Genomic DNA, 17,976 nt, shown 5'->3' with positions numbered 1-17,976 from the left:
CCATATTGCCTCCCTTTTAGAATCAGGTTCTAAAATCACCATTTCTATCCAATGCCAAAACAAAGCAGTAGCAAAATGAGCGATGTTTGAAATATAATGTAAGAGGGATGTGAGAAATTGCAAAACTTTGTAGGTTCTGGAAAACGGCGAGCAACTTCCCATAGGAATCGGATGAAAATGTTCCAGTGTTACTGCGGCTGGTGTGCTGGTTGCTGACAGCATAAGAAATGGAGACCCGCAGGCAAAAATAAAGAAGTAATGAGAGTACAGAATTTAATCACAGGGTGACGACAAATTAGAAAATTGTGTGTAGGAATGAATACAATTTAAGGAGCAAAAAATAAAGAGGAGCAGAGTTGAGTGGAGAGATCCAGTCCCAGTTATGATTGTGGTGGAACAACTTTCTGCAGGATTTTTAAAGATTTAAAGCTATAATTGGTGCTGTTGCTGTTACTGTAACATTTGTTTTTTTACAGGACAGGGTCGTTAGCCTTGTACCCAACCTCCAACATGGAGAACCTAGCTCCCAACAAGGGACACGAACCCACTACCCTGAGATTATGAGTCTCATGCTCTACCAACAGAGATACCCAAGTACCTAAGTATATATAATGGCAGAACATTATCAGAGATACAATTTTGATCACTTGCAAAACAGTAGCTTAAACCTTCGTATTTCTCAACATATGGTATACTGCCCTGGAGAAGACACTGCATGAAACAGAAAAGTGATGGGTTATAGCTAAATCTACAATAGATGAAACATTTATTAACACTGTACCTTCCTCAGCTTATCACATTTTCTAGTTCTACTCCTTGATAAGGAGTTCTTACAGTAAGTACATCACTTTCTGTGACAGGTCCACTCCTGTTCTAGCAGCCCCTGAGTGCCATTAGACTAGGGAGTGCTGTGGTTGTTGATGCTGCTGTCTGAAGGTGATTAAGGAGGTGTGAGACTCTCATCTGTCTGACTTGTTCTGGGATCGTTACAGACCTGTCACTGATACAGTATGTCATAACAGAAGTGTTATTCAACTCTTCAATGTGACATTCCAAATTGAACAACACCCAGAGCTCGATTACACTCATTACTAGATAACTGTGGCATCACTGTGTATTGGACAGAGACTTCCTTGTTTGTGGTTGCTCAAAATGTCTTCTTCTATAATAAAACAGTTTCCATATGCATCCCAAAGAATGATGACTCCAAACGTGAATGCTTTCCTTTGTCATCAGTATACATGTGAAAGATCTATCCTAAAACACTGAGTTATGATACTGTTCTACTCTATATAGACCAGACAATACCAGTGACCCTTTCATTATCACTTACATGAAGAAGTAATTATCACATAAACAGAAGGGTTAACTTCAAATGCTAAGTCACATTTTGTTTTATTTATTGTTGACTGTACTGAAAAATGCTTGTGTGGAAATCACTTAGATAACTAGTCTTTTCAAAATTAGATAATGTATCACATTATCACATTGTATCAGTGTTAGTAATCTTAAATAGTAAGAACACTGACAATTTTCAGTCCTCAGACTTTAAAGCAGTTTTGTATTTTAAAGAGGGATTTGGTAAGGTGGACTGAGTGGCTTACTGTCATTTGTCATTTGTAGTCCTTTTTAAGCTAAATGGCTGCTCTAACAGGGGCTACTTACAGAGAGCAAGAACAAATTGAAATACGCAAATGGAGAAGAGTTTAAACCAACAGCAGCTGTGGTTATGCAAGAGTTCAGACAGTGGTCAAAAAGCTTTCTGTCGTTGAAAACATCACATGAGGTCAAATGATGTATAAAAAAATAAAGTGTGATTAAATATGTCATTATTTGTCACGCATATCATGCATTTTATTTCAGATAGCTGGGAGTTCATATTATTATCCAATAAATAAGTCAGCTCTTTCCCCATGAAATTCCAATACAGAAAGTTCAACCAATCATTACCTTAGTCATTCAATTCTGTCACGTGCCATGCATTTTTAATATTCCTTAAATGCATTGCAGGAGGGTCTGTCAGCCAACTATTAGTTTACAATAAAATAACAAAGAAGGAAAAATAAAAAAGGAAAACCTTGATGGTTTGCTGTTTGTTAATCCACCCTTTCCACAGAAAAGAAAATATATCAGTGATTTTATTTCCACTACCCATCTTATAAAGTGAATTCGCACACTCTTAAATATTTCAAATCTTTATATTACCAATACGTAATATGAATAATGAACCAGAAAATCATGTTTTTATGTTTAGAAGAAACTTTGTTTCCCCTAGTAACTAGAAAATAGGTGATATATAACTGTTTTGAGGGCAACACCATGGTGCAGTAGTCAGCATTGCTACCTTGCAGCGCTAGGGCCCTGGGTTCAATTCTGTGGGTCCTATCTGCCTGTTCATGTGGATGCCCCATGTTTGTGTGGGCTTCTTCTGGGTGCTCCAACAGTGATGAAAAGACATACTGGTTGATTAATTGGCTTCTGGGAAAATTGACACTGGTGTACGTGTGTGCATTTTTTTGTCTGTGTCTGCCTGTACCCTGTGATGGACCTGTCACGACTGTAGTCCCTCCCCCTTAAGGGCCCTCCGGCCCTTTCACTTAGGACTTGATTTTGTGCACCTCTCCCCTGTTCCCAGTCCACCTTAAAAGCCAGGCGCTGACGTTAATCCGGGATCTGTATCTGATCTCCTTATCTTGTGAGTCTGGGGCCTGGAAGCGCCTAGTCCCTTTAAGGTTTTATTCTCTGTTCCCGTTCTCCTCCCGCCGGTTCCGACCCGGTTCCAGTTTTTAATCCTTTGTTTTGGATGGATCACCTGGCCATGGACTTTTGCGCTGTTTTTGATTCTCCTTTGAACTTCTTCTTTGGATTATTTGCCCCAGACTCACCCCCCTGGACACCTGCGCACTTTGTACATGACCCCCCTTATTCATTCCCGATTCCTGCATGACTTTTCTCCCCAGTGTTTCCTCACTACCCCGGATTATGTCGTCCTCTTAGGGTCTGGAAAGAACTGTTCCGTTACAGGACTGCTGTCCTGTTGCTTGCTAGGATAAGACTTTAGCTCCCCTGTGACCAAATATTGGATAGACTTATTGGGTATTGGATAAGACTTTCTTTCAGTAAATCTACATAAGATGACTTGGTATTGTAAGAATTATTGTAAGTCATGCAAGCCTTGACCTCATCAAGTGACATTACAGACAAAATAGTATGGCCGCAACTTGTAGCATTGGTTCCTTTTTTATTACAAGGTGAGAAATACGAGTGCTATTTTAATCCACAATATGAAATGACTTTGTTGGGTTCAAATACGCCCAGTTAAAATAATACCTTTACAACTTACTAGCTTTGAAAAGGTCAAATACCATAATTTATCCATACCACACCCACTGATAAAAAAGCATTCTTAATCCCTGTTCTTGGGAACAGTCTGCAGGCAAAACAGCAGACACCTGAAACAGTCATTTCCTTCTTTTTTATGTAAAAGTTTCCTAAATCATTACATGCTACACAAAATTCACATTCTCTGTGCTTTTAATTTCCTCTACATTTTTCTATTATTAAAAACAAAAGAGCACACAGCTGATACGGGAATATTGACACAGAATATTCGATTTTACCTCATGTTGTTGTATTGACTATATTGAGTATTTAAGAAAACAGATTAACACACCATTTAAAGACAGCAAATTGTTACATGTCCCCTCTTTAAAAGGACAAGTTGAGGGGACATGAGAAGTTTGTTACTGGGTTACAAATCTGACCAGGGAGAAAATGGAATACTCAAAGTCAGCATTGGTTTGAAGGTTTATTCAAAGGAACTGAGTAAGGGCCCAGCATACAGTAAGTAAGAACACTTTTTACATCCTGTTTTGCTGTAAAAGTGGAGAAGCAGCAGAAATCAAACTGTCATCTCACAGCATTTTGGATCAGTCTGTAAAGCTGCAAACTATCTAAGTGATAATGCCTGAGCACACCTTTTTATAAGATATACAATTCATCAAGTTGTATTTATATAAAATATATCATTGCTTTATTTAAAAAACAAAATTAACAAAATCGATTCCCTGAATTAAGCATTTAATGCTACAGGTTAAAATACTGTAGAGCACAATGAGCAAAGCTTTATTAATAATTTTGAGCCATGCTAAGCTTAAAATAAATGCATTGAACAATGCTATTCTATGACAGTAGAATTGTTTACAAATTGTTTACAAATAAAACAACATAACCTGATATGCTTATGGTGATACAGACATTTTCTTTGAGCTACATGTGCAAAAACATACATACTGTATATATATAAACATACATACTGGATATAAAACATTTGTTTTTATTTTCCATTGGAGAGAAAACACAGTCAGCTAAAGAAAAAAGGTTCAAATGTGCAATATGATTTTAAATTCAGTTATGGAACAGATACCAATGTGACTGATGACTGGTATCGGATTTTAAACCATTTGTTGTCAGGTATCTGCTGTGAAACATGAAATATTCATACATTCAAGTGACATTGCACTGACAAGTACAGGAGCTATGTGGTTCTGGTGAAGGAGCATTTTTTTCTTAAAGCCAGATTGATGCATGAGCTTTTAATGCCACTGGAGTGAAAGTGTTACAAATCTGAGACGATGACAGAAATTTGTTTTCTAACAGTTTTGTTCAGTTTTGTTCAGAACATAACATTTAGGGTATTATATTATACTAGATTATTAAATATACATTTAATATGTAGAAAAATTATTAGCTACCAGAGTTTTTATATCTATAAAGCAATTTTGCAAAATATACAATCAGTTTAATGTAGGCTTCAGAATCCCCAATGTGCAATTTAAATACAGTATTTATTTAAGTAAGAATACTCACAGAATTTACGTTTTCTCACAAAAGATCTGAGGCGGATTTTATTTTTTTTAAATATTTGATGGTGAAACACTCTGTGACCTACAGTATATACTTTTTTTTTATTCTGGGCCCTTTTACAGATCCAGTGGAACTTTGCTATGGTAATTCACAATGTAACACCATCTTTACATTCTGCTGAAATATTTCACTGAAATATGAAGTTATTCCATTACCTTAACAATCTTTACATAGTTATGTGTTATATGCCATCATTCAAAACAGTTTCCAGTACTCAAAACAATATTTAAACACTCCCTTAAGTCCAGTGTGGAGATCAAGTGGAGAAATAACGTGTTATTTTACCAGTTAGCCACAAAAAGGACATGACAATGAAACAAGCTAATTTCAAGATTTCCATATTCTTGCATGAAACATTCTGTAACATCAAATATTGTCTCTTTTTGATGTAGGCAGACAGTCGAAAAATGAATCATTGGCTGTGAATAGTGGAGCAAAGGCTGGCGAAGAAGACATTTCCCCCAAAAAGATTACTTGCTTAATCCGTTACTGGATTCTCTGATCTCAGGTTAGTTAAGGAGACAAGTACAAACACAAACCCCTTTAAACTCAGATACCAAAACCTTTCTATCTTCCTAAATTTGGCAAAAATTACGAATAAATATTTTGCTACAGAATACGAGGTAAGTGTAAGCTTGTCCCTAACCAATGAAATTTTTCCTACATGTGGGTTACAAAATGAATGATCTATATTTTTCATTGCTACTGTGTTATTGCAGTTCGGTAAATGCTATCCGAAAAAGCCCATTTTATGGAAGTTCACAATCACCAACGTGGAACCTTTTCTTTTTCTAATAATACAGCAATTTCCACACACTTCTTTCTCACACATTGACTCTCGATCGGTCTTATCAGCCAGACGTGCTGTTGACTGGGGAGGAATGCAAGAGTAAGAAAAGCCAGCAGTGAATGAAAGGAATGAAACGGATGGAATAAAAATCTAGATAATCAGATAATTGAGCATTAATCTGTACAGCAACAGATCAAAAGTTTTTGCCTAATTACTTCAAAGGCTGCTTATTGTAATGTAATGCGGCATATTGAATTTGTCCAAAATGATAACAGTTTCTTCTAGAAAACATTCCTTTCAGCATCCTCATGTACTTCTAAGAGTGTTCGGGCTGAAAGTATGCTCTCTTTTCTGTAGATAACTTTAGGAACGTCACTGCTGTTGTTGCTATATCCCAGAACTTTCCTCACCTTTCTCCTAAATTCTTTGGAAGCAAAATAATAAATGAAGGGATCCAGGCAGCTGTTCAGGCAGCTAAGGGACAGAGTCAATTTGTAGGCTGTGTACAGTGACTTGTCAAAGAAAAGTCTTTGAACCATGTGGGCGAACAAAATGACATTATTGGGAGCAAAGCATGTGGTGAAAACGAATAGCACTGTGATAGTAAGAAGCACTGCCCTTCTCTTTTTATGGAACTCGGTGCCTTTGTTGTTTTTCATGAGCTTGAAGATGATCCCGGTGTAGCAGCACACCGTAACAATGAAAGGAATCAAGAAAAGAAGAACAAACAAAGTAAACAGGAAGACCGCCCAGTGTCCTAGAGAAGGGAGCATTGATTTTTTGAGGACATCAAAGCAAGTGGTTATGTTCAGCTCCTGCACTTTATAGGTTAAGTCAGTGCTCTCCAATGGATACATAACCATCAAAATGGTTGCCCACATTCCCAGACACACCATCGCCGCATACTTTTTTTTCATGACCTCTTTGTACCATATTGGACGCAGCACTCCAATCCAGCGGTCTACGCTAATTGCAGTCATTGTCAAAATGGAGCAGTACATGTTGGAGTAGAACATGATGGTTACAACTCTGCACAGCTCATCACCAAAGACCCAGTTGTACCCATTGAGATGGTAGTTGATGTGGAAAGGCAGGAACAAGCATATGGCCAGGTCAGTGATAGTGAGGTTGATCATGTAAATGATGGTGGGAGTCTTGGAATGCGTGCGGAAGAGCAGGAGCCAGAGAGAAAGGCCATTGCCTGGAAGGCTGATCAAAATAACGATGCAGTAGACAATAGAGAGGGTATTTCTGACCACTGTGTTCCTGAACATCTCCAGGGTCTCATTATCAAGCTGAGTTGTGTTCCAGACCATGGTGAGGTAAGTTCACAGACGATCTGAAACCAGACAGGAAAGAGACAGGTAAGAATTAACATGGACACAACAATCCCAACATTGTTTTCACCATGATGAGAAGTAAAAAAAACATAATTGTGCCAAAATTAAAAACTGTACTCTTTTTGATTTTCTAAAAAAAACAACTAAATCAACATGGGAGCTATACAAAACTACAATTTTTCTGTTGAATGTTTGCTCATTCCAGAGGAAAAGGGAATTTTTCCAACTGTGATGCCAGGAATAATTGTCAGTTGCAGTGTTGGGCACCTTGTATCAGAATCAAAGAACATTTAAGTGTTAATCAGTCATTCCTTACATATGGCATTTATATAAAAGAAGAAAGCAAACAGAAAGTATCACAGTAAAAAGAAAATAAAGCGTTAACGTCAAAATAATTCCTAGACGAAAGAAAGAAATGTCAATTAACCACATAATTTAGTCATACAAATATGTAAGCAAGTGCGTGAAAAAAATTAAAAGAGCCTTAAGAAACTCCAGCATAAAATGTATACAATTTTGTTTGCTAGGTCATAAAAACATTAATCTTTTAATCTTGTTATTTTTCAGTTTACTGTAGGTAGTTCTGCTTAGAAGCTTTGAAGCTGTAGATTTTATGGATATTTTTTAAATTATTGTCAAGTTCCATAAACATACTAAGCCCAAATGTCTTTTACAAAACAAAAAAAAAACAGATACAAAGGCCCAGTCTGATTTTCTCATAATCATAAATAACCGGTAATATTGTGCAATTGTTTGTGTGACACTTCAGTTAATCTCTTTGTTCTGTAAAAGGTGTGCGTTTTTGCCCATGTTAGAAACAGATGTGGTGCAACATCATTTTGCGAACGATTTTACTACGCTAGAAATTATAGAAGTTAACAAAAAATACAGTTGATTTAGACATTTATATTTAAGATTTGAGTTGTTTTAATTCAAATTGAAAAAAGGGCATAGTTGTCAGTGAAGCATTTATTTGTACGAAGGAAACTGCAGATTCTATAAAGCTGAAAATGATTGTGTTTTATTCAATTTCTTTTTCACTGAAACAAAATATGTCAGTAAATGGTTGTTAAAAAGTGTCATTTTAATACACAGTCTGGCTTTTATTTTACTTCGCCCACAATTTCACAAATGCAAGGACCGCCGCACAGCAATGGACGAAAACAATGTGGGCACCTTATTTTCAGTAACCTAGCACTTGTTTTTTTTTTTCCTGCAGACGCTCTTTATTCTTCTTAAACAATTATTTAATCCTCCAAGTATTATCATATTATCACCTGTTGAATCTTACTTATTGCAACCCTCCAACTGACATCTCATCTGAGTTGCTACAACAGTCGAACAGATAAAAGTCCTTCACTTGATTTAGAAAGAGCATTTTGAGTTAAACGTATTATTTATGGAAAGATGATTCATACTCAATGTGCCAAACGTTATCAAAGGAGGATTTAATGTATACCTTGAAGCTGCAGGCGTACAATGTCTGTGATGTAGGTGCTCAGTAGTTGTGGTTATCCTCAACCTTCTTGAGAACTCTGAGCTGAGAAGTCCTTGCAACTCAACACCACCCCACCCTTTGCTGCATCTGTGCTGAGAAAACACTACAGACCTGGGCGTAGTGATCTGGTCCATTTTAATACGTGGCAATCTCTGCAAACCTGATTGAGCTTTCTTGGTACTCAGAGAAAACCTTCAGAAGTTCAAGCTCGCAGTAGTCATTTCTGAATCCCCCAGAGATATGAAACTGAATCTCAGCATTAGTTAAATTTCATGTAGCCCTGTCTAGCAATGTCTCTGAGGCCATAAAGACCAAGCTTTCAGATTGAAAGTTTTAAAACAGTACAATTATGAATGTGCATCTGCCTTTTTACCAGTGAACAAAAATCCCTACCTCCCCCGGCATTTCACTCTTACAGATACTGTATATACATTAAAAAGAAAATGCTCTCAATTAAATAAAAACATAGTTTATACTGCTGCAGCACGAAATGCCAAATTTGTATTCGAGGTATACATGTAAGCGAGTTAGGCACTAGCAACATATGTCTGGGAGCAAAGAAATAAAGGAAGAGAAAGGTGGAATATTTTCCAATAACAGCTAGAATATGATAAACGTTAATTTGCTAAATGAATATGTGGATTTGACTGAATTATTCTTAAGATTTGTTTTATTTTCTCATTTTAATGCTTCAAGGTTTATGCGATGGAAAAGATGCATAAAGGGCATTATTCTAAAGTGGTTGTTTAAGTCACACAGGCATTTTTATATGGATTATTTACTACAGCCTATTTTGAAGAAACCACTATTTATCATAATGCTTTAATCACAACAACATTTTAGTGCATGACATGTTTGGCGCAAGGTTTTTTTTTAGAATGTTCTGGGGTTTTTCAATAGACGGAGCCCTATCGTTATGTATTCAATTGTCTATCCCACAACAATTACTTGTTGGCCATGACCTTCCGTACAGTGCATGAGCCAGATAATGTGGTGAGCCAATACCTGATTTTTCAATGGAAGACCACAAGGCGTAAGAAATAAACTACCTGTGAAAGAAAGTAAACAAACTAGTCATTTTAAACATTTCTGGCAGGAGTTTAGTTTAAATGAAGGAGTAGCACTTAGTGTTATGCCATCACTAACATTATGGCTATAATCCATCTAGAAGTCAGAAAATCGCACTTAAACATCCATGGATTCACTGATTTTCAGAGATTATTCAAACCCTTTCTTAGAAAGAAACAACATTAACACCATTTTCAACATCTTACAAATACTGTATATCAATTATCCACTTGAACTGCTCACAGTTGTAATTTGATTAAACAAACTCAAAAGTATAAAAGATCACAGACTTTTTTATCCATATATCTTTCGTTTAGTTCAATAACATTTTAAAAAGACAGAATTAAAGGTAGGAGATCATCCAATTTCTCTCTGTAAAACATAAAGATTTCAAAATAGCAATGTGTGTGGTATCAGTTATCAGATGCTTTCTGTATATGTATCAGTTTTTAAACAGGAAGCAAAAAGTCGTAAAAATGAAAAACAAATCTTAAGAGATTTGATGCAGGTCTATAATTTACACATCTTATTACCTTGCACAGATGTCCATAGTTTCTGATGGATATCTAAACTTTACATGCTAGTAATTTGAATTCATCTTACACCAACGCAGCAAACTCTCAGTCATAATTGAGTTCCGTAAAACAATTTTGCTTTTGAATTCACTGACCTGTCTAAGAATGACAAAAAAGGACACCTTTACAAGTATTGGTTTACATTACAACATTTGGTTATGTTAAGGGATTGACATTGGTTAGTTTTAAACTATGTAATTAAGCAAGTTCAGATGTGTTGATGGGATGAAAAGGGTTTTCAATGCAACATATGCCAGCTGCTGAAGCAGAACCTGAACATGTCTTCCTTTTGCAGTTGAATTTTATACTGTATGCAGTAATTTCTCCTTCAGATGACACCACTGATATAAAAAAGACATTCATGCTTTAAGGACTAGACAGGAAATACTGGGTTGGAGGTGGGGGAGACAGAAAGAAAAGTCCCCAATTTCTTACATCAGCACCAAAAATAAGTTTTAACTTTGCCGTCGGCGACATGAAGCTCCTTTGGTATAATCATCGCCTTGTATAAATATCAGCAAAAACAAGAAAGAAAGCACAACGTTCATGAGAATAACTTCTCACACTTTTCTTTTCAATCTTTAAATGAAAAGTAAATCAAAGGTGTATATGTTTTGTTTCTTGTTCAATGTAAATCAGATCCCTTACAACTAAATAGCAGTAAAGCAATCAAGAAAATATATAGATGCATCTGATATTTGTGTTTTCTGATTGACATTTCCGGAGACAGGACTTTTTGATTTGTGCTGCTTCTTACAAATTCAAGAGCTATTGTTAATTATTTTATAAATCATACTTCAAGGTTCTGTACTTTGTTTCTTTTCTTTGCATAGTCAGAGCACTATCCTAAGGATTAGCCTTAAAGTGTGTCAAAGGTTGCCCTGTTCTGACTCATTGATCACTTAGCAACACAGGTACCAGTTCACAAAACTTCCCACTCAGAAGCATCAAGATTTATGGTAAATCAGTGTACTTTCAATACCTTTTTTAATTTTTGCACACCACAATATAGACTGTGTCAATAAGGGGTTTTCCATTACAAATATAAAAAAGAGAATAAAGCACGGCTTTTCTGAGTAACTGTGATGCAAAGCTGACTTCTTACACATTAAACTCATTGGGCACAGAAAGGGTAAAGATTCCTTTTGTAGGAGGGGAAGCTGAGCTGAAGAGAATAATACAAAACATGTATATAAGTTAAGCTGACGATGCTGCACCTACACAAACATCGTTTCTAGTGTTCAGACCGGTTAGAGGGTTAAACATTTCTAATACATCATTATTGAACTTTTTTGAAGAATTGCTTTCGGAATGGGCTTGGAATCTTTTCTGATTACCAAATAGGGGTGAGTAGTTAATGGTGGTCTTTGTGCAGATGTTTTTTTTACAGGACAGAGGAGTGCAAATGCAGCTCTAGAGATTTGATTCTTAGGGTTTTCATCCTAGCTGAGCTACAACTACTTTAGTAGATAACAGTATCTGTGTAATTGAACCAAACAAAAAGTCCAGGCCTCAAACAGTTAATATTAATATCAGTTAATAATAAGAATTGGTTCAAAACCCCTACTATTGCACCTTCAGGACTTTAATTTGTTTGCATTTATTTCAATGGGTACCTCAACATGGATTCTAAACTGCAAGGATTTTTATCAGCTGACAAATAAGACACATTTTGTCAAACTATATTTCCTGAAAACATTAAAATGTTACCTAATAGACAGCTTACTAGGTACCATGTATATTATCTAAATGGACCTGAACTAAACAACTAAGAAAGCCATGCAAAAAAGATTACAAACATAAATGATTCAAGATCGAAGGCATTATTATTAGGTTTGTCAGAGAACAGAACTTTTGCCCAGTTTTGTAGAAGTATGATCTACTTCTCTGGCATTATGGTTAAACATGTTTTCAGAAATAGAAATCTTTTTTTTTTTAGGTGAAATAAGCTTCTAGAAATATACATACTGCAGGTATTTTTACATGTGAGTACCATGTACATGACATATTTTAGATCAATTCTATATGTCACAGTTGTCTGTTTGATTACAAATATTCTAGTTTTAATCACAAGAACATCACAAGAATCACAAGAACATCATGCTGGTTGCTCTAAACAGGTACAGTACAACTTATTACCAACTTTATTTAACTAATTATTATTTAACTATTGTTATGGTGATGTGTTCAAATTAGAGTTTTATAATCACACGGCACACATGTTCTACAAAATATAAAATATCATTAGTATTGTACAGTTAGGAATTCCACTAAGTTTTTACATAATTCTTTTTTATACAACATGTTCTTAATTTTGACAAAGACTGACTCTTTTCTCCCAAAGACCGAGGAGAGTAGACGAAAATAATTGATTTCATTTTTGTGTTCTGAGACGTGTCTCCATACTATTTAAGAGTGTCAATGACCACATTTTTGGAGGTGCTGATGCTTTTAATTAAGGAATTATTCAGACATGAATAAAAAAAATGGTACTGAAATGTCTGCTATGAAAATCTTGATTTAAAATTAATTTCAGACATCTAAAAGGATAAAGTCATATGTAATTGTGGGTTATTTATACACTGCTTATTGTATATTAAAATCATATAAATTAAAAAAAAACAATATAATTTCCCTCCCTCAAAAATATGACATATCTGTGTAGTACTTTTCAGATGCTGTGGTTTAACACACATTTACAAATGATGTACTACTTTAAGGGGAGCAAAAGACATTACCCTACAATATCTGATACCATTAGTGCAGCCACATCATCAATACATTATTTTCAAAGAAAAGACCAAATAAAAAACATTGCTACTTTACAAGACTTTTGCTTAATTAAGTTGCATTGTTTCATGTATAAATGGGTTTTGTATGGTTTGTAAACATCTGATGCATCAAAACTGATACTCTGTAAGCAAATCAGAAATCTGTACAAAGCAGGCAAAAACATTTTATTTTATATTTAATAAAATCTTCCAATATCTGTTATGAAACAGGCACAAATATCATGCTGAAATGCATTGCCCATTACTTTTATTCACTCTACCTTGATACATTTTAAGGGAATTGTGTTATTCTACAAGAAGCTAAATTAATACTAATCATGTGTGACTGAAGACCCCTTAAAATACTGATTTAATGTATAAATGGAAACGTTGATCTACAGTAACATATGAAAGAGTTTGTTTCCCTGGAATACACACTGAAAAAGTTTTTTGAAAAAGAAACAGATTCACCTTAATTAGAACAATTAAAAGTTTCTTAAAAAACACTACAGACATTTGAAGTCTATGGTTTGTATACTGCAATTTTCCTTTATTCAGATTTCTTGATGCCCTAATATTAATACAGATTTGAAGTCCAAGTAGAGAGTGTACTCTATGTCTTATGTTTTTTGTGCTTGAAACAGAGAAACTGAAATGATTTTGCCATCAATACGTACAATGTATGTCACAAAAATAGATTAAAATATAGAAAACAGGAAGTGAGCAGCATTTGTCTATGACTTTGAAGAAAAAATGTCTAAATAGACACTTTGATGTGCAATAGTGAATCCCTTTAAGCTTGAAAATTCACCTCTGTTGCACGTATTGTTCATTCTTGTGGCTATATTTTCCACCTAATTGATGCTGGGCTGTCATAGCTGAAGAATTGTTTTTTATATGTTTGCGTTGTGCATTTGCATTGCAGAAGACAATAAATCTACTCTAAGGAGTTTTCTACAGTCAATACACTACCACCTACAGTACTTCCATCCAATCTATTGCTCTTATAAATTACATCTTCTAAGTTACTTTCTAAAAGGCCCAGATGTGTTTTTTCCAGTTACCCTATGAATGTGGCTTGTTCAGACCAGCATAACAAGCTGTTTCTTTTTAGATTTTACTGGATCTTGAAGAGATCCTTGGATCAATCACGACAAAGGAAGATCATACATCTTTCGGTTTTAATACTATGTCTCTCCAACTTCATATTGGTGTCATTAGTGCCACATACCATTTGTTCATTTAACACTGTTCATTGAATGTTATAATCACATCAATCAAAAAAAAAATTGTGTCATGTTTAAATACTGTATGAATCATCAAAAACTAAAAAGACCACACTAGAGTAGTATAACTCATCACATTTAAAACATCCCCTTCTCACTCTTCATACACCCTACTGTATGTATTAACTGTGACACATTTCACCGGTCCTACAAGATGAAAAGTTAGTTTAAAGAATAACAATTAATCTTACTACACCATGATTTTTGCTGATCTTTTTGACTTAAATATTAAATATTACTCAATCATTATGATCTGAGCTCATAGGCATAGGAACAGCACAGGATATTAATTCCTTTAAGGAAATAGAACAGTTCTTGTCAATATTGATACTGTGCTCAGTAGAAATTTAAAGTATGAGAATTATGGTGTTCTAAAGAAGTATAGGGATAAGGAAGTGTGCAACTTTTTATTATTTTGTTGCTAATGAAGATGGTGATCATCAAACTTTGGTGAGCCATATACTGTATACAGTATACTATACTTTCTGATATCTGATGCATGTGATGTTATATTGATTATACTACTTGTTGAAAACTCAGGAGAAATCAGTGTGGAAACATTCATCTGTACTTAAGATAAAAACAGGATGCAGCTCTCTGTCAGATTCACTTTCCATTGTCATTTCAGATAATGAACAACTTGGTGTCAAGATGCATATTTGCCTTATCTTAAGGGGAAATAGCTTAAAAGTAAAGTGTTTATGTGGGTGTCCTCCTGCACTGGGTTTAAAGCAGAAAAGTCCTCTGAAATGTTTAAAAGGTGATTTATGAATAACAAACCACAAATATACCTCCTCAGATAACTATCATAATAAGGCCATAAAAAGATATAAAAGCTCATAAAGCATCTACAATTAACCTCTCTTATTAACTGCAATTTACATTCGGCTCCTAAGAGGATCAATTGTCAAATTTTCATTTACCTTTCACATTTTTACAAGGTTCACATTTCACTCTATCTGACCAGAAATAATAAACCTGTCTCCACCTGAATATTTTTGTCCACAACACAGAGTTTAGGGGAAACAGATTTTGAGAAAAAAAAGCTGATGAGAAAGATGAATACTTTTTTGCTAACCAAAAAATAACCAAATACAATGAGATGGTGAGGGTACTGCAAGATAATGTTTAATTCTTATATTTTTTTAAAACGGTAAAAGAGACCAATATAAACCAAATATTTACCTGCAACACCGCTAATATCATTCACTGCATTAAAACTGGAGGTTTGTGTCACATATATTCAGATTTATTGAAAGACGTAAATACACAATGTTGATCTGAAAAGGGGGCCATTCTTTTTCACACAAGCAGTTTCTCACAACCATCTGTGCCTTCCTGAATGTGCGCAAAGATAACATCATTGAAGTACTACTTCTGTGGTTATCGCGTGGCACGAAACTATTGCTCTACACATTCACTGCTTTACCTTTGGGATACACAAAGTTAGCCAATGTGGTAAATTATCTTCTTCTTTTTTTAGAATTTGTAATGCCACAGCAGTCTGGTTCAAAGTGGCATGATGGCTTATACTCAGGATTTTTAAGTGCATTTTGTAACTTTTTACCTAGTAACAATCTGTTTGATTTTATTTCAATGTGCTCTTCATTCACGCAGTTAACACTATTGAAGCAACCCATGAAATTACAAAAAACATATAGATAATTTTCATGACTAGGCAAATAATTCTGTCAGGTTTAATGTAGACAGATGTAAAGTATTAAGTGTAAGCAGTTAAAATAAACCATAGACACAAAATGGGAAACACTGAACTTGAAGAGGCTGCTTATGAAAAAGACAGGTTTTTACTGTATGTCGACACATCATTTACACTTTTACACAGAATTTGCATTTAATGTGGGGAAAAACAACAAAAAACAAATTAGCAAACAAGATGCTTAAAAACACAGAGGTCAAAGGGATGTTATGTTAATACTGTACAGTGCACTAGAAAGACCTCATTAAAAATACTGCATACAATTTTGGTCTCCAGGCTGCCAATAAGATATTGCTGCTCTGGAATCTGTTCAGAAGATAGTGGATAGATACATTCTGGGTTTTAAAGAACATCCTAGAAGAGCAGAATATCTTTGACCTTGAACACAGAAAGCTAACAGGGAACATGAAACATAAAAGATTGTGAGATGGAATGAGACAATATTGAACAAACTGCCCAGCATGTTGTTGATGTTGTATCCTACCTTCTTTCAGTGAACGACTGGATGAGTTCCTGTGATCAATTGACTATCAAAAGCCAAAGCAGCTAGATGGGCAAAATAGCCTCTTGTCACAAACTCATATGAATAATCAGCAAAACACAAACACCTTGCTTCCTTTCTGTGCACATGCTCTTCAGAGGATATGTTTAATAAATTCAAAATTCTATATTTTACTCTGTCTGCAGTCAATCTGGAGCAAACAAATCCCATTCACAGCACAATCTACACTACAGATAATGTGAACTTCTTGTAACCAGTTGTGTGCATGCTATCAAAATCATTGCTGCACTTGCACATTGTAAAAGAAGAAAACTATACTGTAAAGAAGAAGATTGTCTGTATCTATGCGCTATAAAGATGCATTTTGGAAACAGGGTTAAACAGACAAGGTTGAAATAATGTTGAGACACCAGACAATATTACAAAAGGCACATGCAACAGACAGGTGTTTTGTTGCGATATTTGAAACGTTTTATACACTCAGATGATTCAATCAACTGTTTGTTTAGCGCTGCAAAAACTAAGATGGACTCATCCATCTACCATGCTCTTATCACAATACGCAAAACAACCCACAAAACAGATACACATTTTTAACTGGGATAATTTCATCTTGAAATTCTAAACCAGTGAAAGCTCCTAGCAGCACACTGAGTTGAGGACAACGTTGTGCCATTTCTCTGCACAAATATACAGGCATAAAAGAAAGAATAATACATGCGGATCACTTACGTGCAGGGAACCATGTGCACTGAAAAGTAAGCAAAACAGCATGCCAGGGTGTCATAGGTTGAGTAGAAGTAAATCAGGAAATGAACACAATTTCTGAGGTTTAACCGTTGGCAGGGGGAAGGACTTCATAAAAAACCATGCTCTCATGTGAATATTTTCGTTAACTCATTCCAGTATTGCTTTTACAGAAAAATACAAAGAATGTTACAGGGCTTTAGCACAAGAGCTCTGCTGTGAAACAAAACCTGGAAATAAAGCTAGAACCCTGTTTTCTCTACTGGATACATAGACATGAGTTCATCACACATGCTTTCTGAAAAAAAAAACGTCCTCAATTTCTCTTAACTTGTTAATGTATGGAAAGTAAGCTGAATGATGTGTAAAGTACACATCTTGACCATGTTGTGACTTTATCTTTGATGAAATATACTGGCCCTGTACTTTAATGGTGACATGTTGTCTGAAAGCTGTCATCTCAGAATGAGTTGCCCAGTGATGAGACCTCCAAACTACAGTTCCCCCAAAGCTAAATCATTATCTGAAAATCATTATTATCTAGATGTATAGTTTTTGGCTCAAACTTTAAATACTTGAAGTTTCAACTCATTTAATGTAACGAACAGTTCTTTCCAGGCCCTATTCAGACAACACAATCCGGAGTAGTGAGGAAACACTGGGGGGAAAGTCATGCAGGAGATGGGAATGGAGACGGGGGGCATGTCCTTGGTGCGCTGGTGTACGGGGAAGGTGTGAACGAGGCATACAATCCTG

General features: G+C 35.3%; 1 protein-coding gene across 5 annotated transcripts; it reads right to left on the bottom strand.

The window, feature by feature from the left end:
- Positions 1 to 3,795: 3,795 nt before the first annotated feature.
- Positions 3,796 to 17,520, bottom strand: LOC148676202 (S-geranylgeranyl-glutathione receptor P2RY8-like). Of its 5 annotated transcripts, none has more exons than XR_015926217.1 (3): positions 17,206 to 17,520; positions 4,490 to 7,055; positions 3,796 to 4,441 (listed from the first exon to the last, which is right to left on the bottom strand). XR_015926217.1 is itself a non-coding variant. In XM_088604827.1 (2 exons), the coding sequence occupies exon 2, from the start codon at positions 7,030 to 7,032 to the stop codon at positions 5,998 to 6,000; it is 1,035 nt and encodes a 344-aa protein (XP_088460953.1). In that variant the 5' UTR covers positions 7,033 to 7,055; positions 17,206 to 17,520; the 3' UTR covers positions 3,796 to 5,997. The 5 variants fall into 5 exon arrangements, 3 of the variants coding, with proteins under 3 accessions (XP_088460953.1, XP_088460969.1, XP_088460960.1); XR_015926216.1 differs by having other exon boundaries at positions 3,796 to 4,947; positions 4,987 to 7,055; XM_088604827.1 differs by having other exon boundaries at positions 3,796 to 7,055.
- Positions 17,521 to 17,976: the final 456 nt, after the last annotated feature.

The sequence above is a fragment of the Lepisosteus platostomus genome, chromosome 2, assembly GCF_059453375.1.
Source record: "Lepisosteus platostomus isolate fLepPlt1 chromosome 2, fLepPlt1.hap1, whole genome shotgun sequence".
NCBI classification, from domain to species: Eukaryota; Metazoa; Chordata; class Actinopteri; order Semionotiformes; family Lepisosteidae; genus Lepisosteus; species Lepisosteus platostomus.
This window is presented reverse-complemented; position numbering and strand designations above follow the sequence as displayed.